The following is a 6,276-nucleotide window of genomic DNA, read 5'->3' as shown; positions in this document are numbered from 1 at the left end:
GGTTTACAAGAGATGTTATTAAGGTAGAATTGACAAGATTTGACAACTAATAGGATATGGGAGGTAGTGAGAGAAAGTGAGGGGTCAAGAATGACACTGAGGTTGTGATCCTGAATGACTGGGAGGATGGTGGTGTGCTCAGCAGTAATAGGGAAGTTAGGAAGAGAAGTGATAATGAATTAAGTTTTGGACATGTTGAATTTAAAATATCTATGGCAATCCTGTACAAGGTATCTAATATGCATAAATGGAGACCAGAAGAGAAATTAGAATTGGAAATAAATCTGATAGTCATCTGCATAAAGATGATAACTGAATTCATGGGAGTTGGTGAGATCATCGGGTGAAATAATATAGAGGGAGAAGAGAAAAAGGACCAGGTCAGAGCCTTGGGGGGTCACCTACTGTTAGTAGGCATGACCTAAATGAAGATCCAGCAAAAAAGACTGAGGAGTGATTAGACAGGTGAGAAGAGAAATAGGAGGAAGCAGAGTTGCAAAAACCTAGAAAGGAAGAAATATCAAGGAAAAGAAGGTGATTAATGTCAAAGTTTGCAGAGAGGCCAAGAAAGATGAGCATTGAGAAAAAGCCATCAGATTTGGAAATTGTGAGATTATTGATATTGAGATATTGATAACTCTGAAGACTAGTTTTAATTGAATGATGAAGTCATTAAGAAGAGTGTGAGAAGCTATTGATTAGAGAAATGCAAATTAATAGGCCTGATAATTTTTCAGATTTCTAGAGAATACTGCTCACGAGCATCCACCAATGACTTTCTTGAATAGTTAGCTAGTAGACACAATTAATTCAAAGTAAAGGTGTTTACCCAGATAGCCTAATAATAACAAGAACAGATTAGTCCTTGTGTTTTGTCCTTTGTTTTTGAAGAGGACCAATGATATTGCAGGTGATATCTTGACCTGTGTGTGAATTGGATTAAAGTGAGGCAAAGATGGCATCCTTATAGAGCCCATAGATAACACAAAGCTAAGAGAGATAATGAATATACTGGATAACAGTCAGAATCTTTATTTATTTATTTATTTATTTATTTTTTAGGCAATTAGGGTTAAGTGATCTATCTGCCCAGGGTCACGCAACTAGTAAGTGTCAAGTGTTTGGTCTGAGGTCAGATTTGAACTCAGGTCGTCCTGACTTCAGGACCGGTGCTGTATCCACTGTGCCACCTAGCTGCCCCTAACAGTCAGAATCTTAAAAAACCTTGACAGAGTGGAATGTTGTACAAAATTTATTAAAATAAAATATAAAGGATAGAATGTTGCAGTTGGTTTAAAAAAGTAAACTGTCACACGTCCTAGGTGCAGGGGCATAGGTAGACAGCTGTTCATCTGAATAAAGCTCTGAGTAGGTTTCAAGTTCAAAATGTGTCAACGGTGTGACATGGCATCCAAAAAGCTAATGTGATGCTAGGCTGAACAGAGAGATCTGGGGTTCATAAAGAGAGAGCTGATAGTCCCTTTGTACTTTACTCTTGTCAGATCACATAAGGAGCCTTGTGCTCAACTCTGGAAGCCCATTTTGCAAATACATTGACAAGATGGAGAACATTTGCAGAAAGCCAGTCAGAACGATGAAGGGTCCTAAGACCATGACATATGAAAATGTACGGAAGATATTACAGTGGTTAGTTTGAGATGGAGAATACTTGAAGTTATGGAGAGGTGATAGCTGTCTTCAGATATTTGAAGGGCTGTCAAATGGATGAGGGGCTATAGTCACTCTGTTTGGCCCTAGACAGCAGAATTAGAAGCAATGTCCAAACTTTGAAGAAAGGCAGATCTAAGTTTGACACAAGGACAAATTTATTAACAATCATTTCCTGTCAAATTAATCTTCCTTATACATAGGTCTGGCCGTGTCATCCCAAATTAAATCCATTCTAATGTCTCCCTATTACCAGCAAGATCAAATATCAAATTCTCTGTTTGACTTTGAAAGTCTTTCATAGCCTGGTCCCTCCAACCTTACCACTCTTAACATTTTTATCCCCTCCACATACTTCATGATCTAATGACACCTGTGTCTTTGATGTTCCTCGTAGGAGACAATTTATCTGTGAATTCATTGGTTGCTCCTCGTACCTGGGCTGCCTTAGAAGGCAGTGAGTTTCCCTTCACTGGAGTCCTTCAAAGACTGGATGATCACTTACATTTTGCCAACTTATGTTTTTTCCAGGTGTCAGTCGGACAATGGTGCCTCTGAAAGCACTCTTCTATTCTGAGATTGTGTGATTTAATGGAAAAGACTTATGGATTCAGAGCCTGTCAGGCTCTGTATTTTCTGTTGTGCTGGGTGATAGACTGTTCTTCTCTTCCCTTTAGCTTTTTTCTCCCTTCTCTATCATTCCTGTAAGAGGAAGAAAAAAAAGGTCAAGGTCTTCCACTGCATCCGGGGCCATCTCCAGTTGTCCTGATATATATCTTGCCACTGGACCCAAATAGCTCTGGAGGAGAAAGTGAGGCTGGTGACTTTGCACAGCCCTGCCTCACTTAAATCCAATTTACTTGTAAGTCATGGCAACACCTTCCTGATGTCAACAACCAACAACAAGAGGAAGCAGTTTTGCTCCCCTTCTCTGGTGAGCAAAGAAGTACCCCGAGTCAGTTCTCCTCTCTCTGGCTCCCTGAGAGGCTGAGTGAACTCACTGCAAGATTCACCCACCTTAGCCTAGAAGTGAAGGCATGACAAGAGATTCACAATCTCTCTCTCTTTTTTTTTTTTTTTGGTAGGAAGGCTGCTAGTTCTGTAGCTTATTTTGTTTTTTAATAATTAAATCACTAATTTATAGAAATCTTTTTTGATAGGTTTGGAGCTAGATCTTTTCTCTTGTTGAATATCTCCCCTCCTTCCCAGTAGAATTTGTTTTATTTATTGAATGGAGTTCAGTGGACTATACCATTCATGCCTTATATTCAGAAGGAATGAGAATGATGAGCTTGCTGTGAAATACCATTAACTACTTCTTCTAGATTTCTACAATCAGTTGGTACTAGAAGAGAAAGTCAATTGTACTCCTTAAATCACTTTCTGGAAGATTGTTACCAAATCAGGTAGAAAGGGGCAACACAGAATTTTAAAACTATTATATTCTTTAAAACTTTTTTAATGAACAAAATGTATTTTCTTTCCCTTTCACCTCCATCACTGGGTTGTTTTTGAAGAGGACCAATGACATTGCAGGTGACATCTTGACCTGTGTGTAATTGGATTAAAGTGGGATTCATATATTCAACTATTCAGAGTCAAGCAAATTAAATTCCACACTTAAAGCTGCATTTATTGATGAATTACTCAAGGTGGTTCTTCAGAATTCCTTATTGATATTAGTAGGAAAACTTTCTTCCTTTTAGATCACTCAAACTCTCATTCACTTAAGTTTTTTTCTAAAACCTTCAACAAATTCCTCTTCCTACTTTCAAATCTGTTACTGTTCGCTTTTCATTATTTCCAAATCTTCAAAGGTGGTTTTTCTATCCATGAAAGATGTTTATTCCCTAAACACCATGCTCTTCTTGAGACTCATAGCATAATCTGTCCGCAAATAGAGACTATTTCCTTTGCTTCTCACCCTCAATTAAACTTGATGAATAATGATGATGATGATGATAATAATAATACCCTACATAACACATTAAGAAACTGTAAGCATTTTATAGATATTATCTGGACTACACATCATCCCTGTAAGGTAGGGAAGGGGAGAAATAATTTGAAGATGAAGAAATAGAGGCAACGTGACTTGTCCAAACAAATAATAGCTGCTGGACATGAGGCACCCAAGGGTGTTCTCTTCTCTTGCCAGAAAACCTAGAGTTGTATATTTATTAGATATTCATCAGTTTCTTCCCCCAAATTTGACTCAGCACTCACATCTGAAAAGGCTGATTCCCATCGGAAGTTGCCTCTACTATGAACAAAGTAATACTTATCCCTTGTCCTCTGGGTAAAAGTCACAATGCTGGAAGCTATAATCACTGCCTTAAACCAAAATTTACATGTTATTTTCAATTTCTTAATTTGGTGGTAAGAAAAATTAGTCAAGTGATGGTAATGGGAGTCCCATTATTGGCTACGTCAAAGGAGTCACATGGTAATGATGTCTTTTAAAAGGTTGTCTTGGTGGCCTTGCAGTTCATGCCATTCCTTGGTCTTCTAATCTGAGCCTCTATTTCCATCAAACTATCCAAGATGTTTGAGCCTTTCTTGGGAACCTGGAAACTTGTCTCTAGTGAAAACTTCGATGACTACTTGAAGGAACTAGGTGAGATGTGCCATTGCGTGGAATGAGAGTTATCAGTTTCTTTCTTGTAGTGCTGGGGATGATGACTTTTCCCCTTTGTCTTTCTTCTGGGTTTCTAGGTTATACCATATTGATCTGAAAAAGTCACCTCTTACATATATGCAACTCTAAATGACATTGCTTTAAAGTGTGTGTGGCAGGGGCAGGAGTATTTTCTATTATGTTGAAAAATCATAATGGATTATAATAATCTATACTCAGATGTTATGTGAACATTCCTTAGTTAACAGTGGAGACAGCTTCCAAAAGCAATCAGCCTTTTCAGATGTGAATACTGAGTCAAATTTGGGAGAAAAACTGATGAACATCACTATTGGATATACAACTCTTGGTTATCTGGCAAGAGGAGAGAACACCCTGGGTTGCCCCATGTCCATCGGCTATTATTTGTTTGGGCAAATCACATTGTCTCTAATCTTCATCTTCAATGATTTCTTGCCTTCTCTACCTTATAGATTTGGTGTATAGCAAGGCCTGTATTCAGCTGGCTTTATAACATTTCTATGTGCAAAAATTTAGATATTAATAGCTAAAGCTTCTGCTCTTGATTCAGCCCCTCTTGAGAGGAGGAGCTAACAACTGGGGGATCAGAAAAGACTTCACAGAGGGTGGAACATCGAGAGGCTCCTTGAAGGAAAAGAATTCTGACAGATGGAGATGAGAAGGGAGTGCACTTTAGACGTGGGCAGGTGGTTTGCAGGTGCAGAGAGACAGGAAATAGGATGTTGACTTAAGGGAATGTCTGTTACTTGAGTCTGACTGGAATGTGGTATGCATGAAAGGGAGTAAGGTAAAATAGGGAAGGAGTTTGGACCTATGATTCAAATGGCAGAGGGAGATCTCAATGAAGAAATTCCCTCTATCAATGCAAGTTGGCATCTTCTCTTCAACTTAGAGTTTTAGAGTTACCTAAACCCATGAGAGGTTAAGTAACTTAAGAATCTTACAGCCAGTAGGTGTGAGAGGTAGACTTAAACCCTGATCTACCTGCCTCCAAGATCAGATCTCTATCCTTTATACCACCCTGCCTCTAATGAGCAATGGGCACAAGTCTATAAAAGGAGAATGATTGCTAACTTAGAGCTAGAAGCAACCTTAGGGGTCATCTAGTGTAACTATATTCTTGTACAGATTAGGAAACTGAAGCCCAGATAATTTAAATGATTTGACCAAGGTCACATGGAAGTATCAGGATTTGAATTCAGGGCGTTGGCCTCCAGATTCAACTTTCTTGCTATTCCATCAGAGGTTAAGGTGACATCATAGAGGACCTTACAAATCAAGCTAAAGAGTCTGTATTTTATTGTAAGCAATAAATAGAAGTTGATTGCTTTTGAATAAGAAAGAGTCTTACAAAGATTATCCTGTTAGCTGTGTGGAGGATGGATAAGGTGAATAAAGATAATGCAAGTAGGAAGACTAGTTAGGAGACCACAATTAGATCCAGTCTCATAAAGTGGTTGCATTATTTGAATTCACATTGCATATTTCCAATGGGCTGGAACTGATGACCAAATTTTATATAATTATAACTTTAAATACTGTGAATTCAAATACATTAACCACTTCAGGAGATTCATTATTTACTCTAATTGGACCCAGATGTATTACACTAGTCCAGGGATGAGGTAATGAGAATCCTAACTAAGCAGATGGTTGTCCAAATACAGAGAAAGCACAAATGTAAATCATGTTGTAGAGGCTAATATAAATTGCTTAGGTAAGGAGTAATAAGGGAATAAATTACAGTGGTGGTAGAGCACATGAAGAGAAGTGGATGGACTTGAGAGAGATTTTGAAGGAAGAATTAATGAACTTGGCAACTGTTGGCATATGGGGAAAGAGGGAGAAGGAAGAGTCAAAAGTGACTCCAAGCTTATGAATCTAGGGGACTTGGAGGATGGTGGTGCCCTCAGCAAAGAGAAGTATATGCTTTTTGTAAAAAAAAAAAA

The 6,276-nt window shown here is 38.3% G+C and overlaps 1 protein-coding gene across 1 annotated transcript in view; it reads left to right on the top strand.

Annotated features, from left to right (window-relative positions):
- The first annotated feature begins 4,154 nt into the window (after positions 1 to 4,154).
- Positions 4,155 to 6,276, top strand: part of LOC114054163 (myelin P2 protein) — an 18,108-nt gene continuing 15,986 nt past the window's right edge. Inside the window, exon 1 of the mRNA XM_027877322.1 lies at positions 4,155 to 4,285. Within this exon, the coding sequence (XP_027733123.1) occupies positions 4,213 to 4,285 (73 nt within the window). The 5' untranslated portion in view covers positions 4,155 to 4,212. The remainder of the gene's footprint in view (positions 4,286 to 6,276) is intronic.

Source organism: Vombatus ursinus, unplaced genomic scaffold, assembly GCF_900497805.2.
Source record: "Vombatus ursinus unplaced genomic scaffold, bare-nosed wombat genome assembly UNPS02014812.1, whole genome shotgun sequence".
NCBI lineage: Eukaryota > Metazoa > Chordata > Mammalia > Diprotodontia > Vombatidae > Vombatus > Vombatus ursinus.
This window is presented reverse-complemented; position numbering and strand designations above follow the sequence as displayed.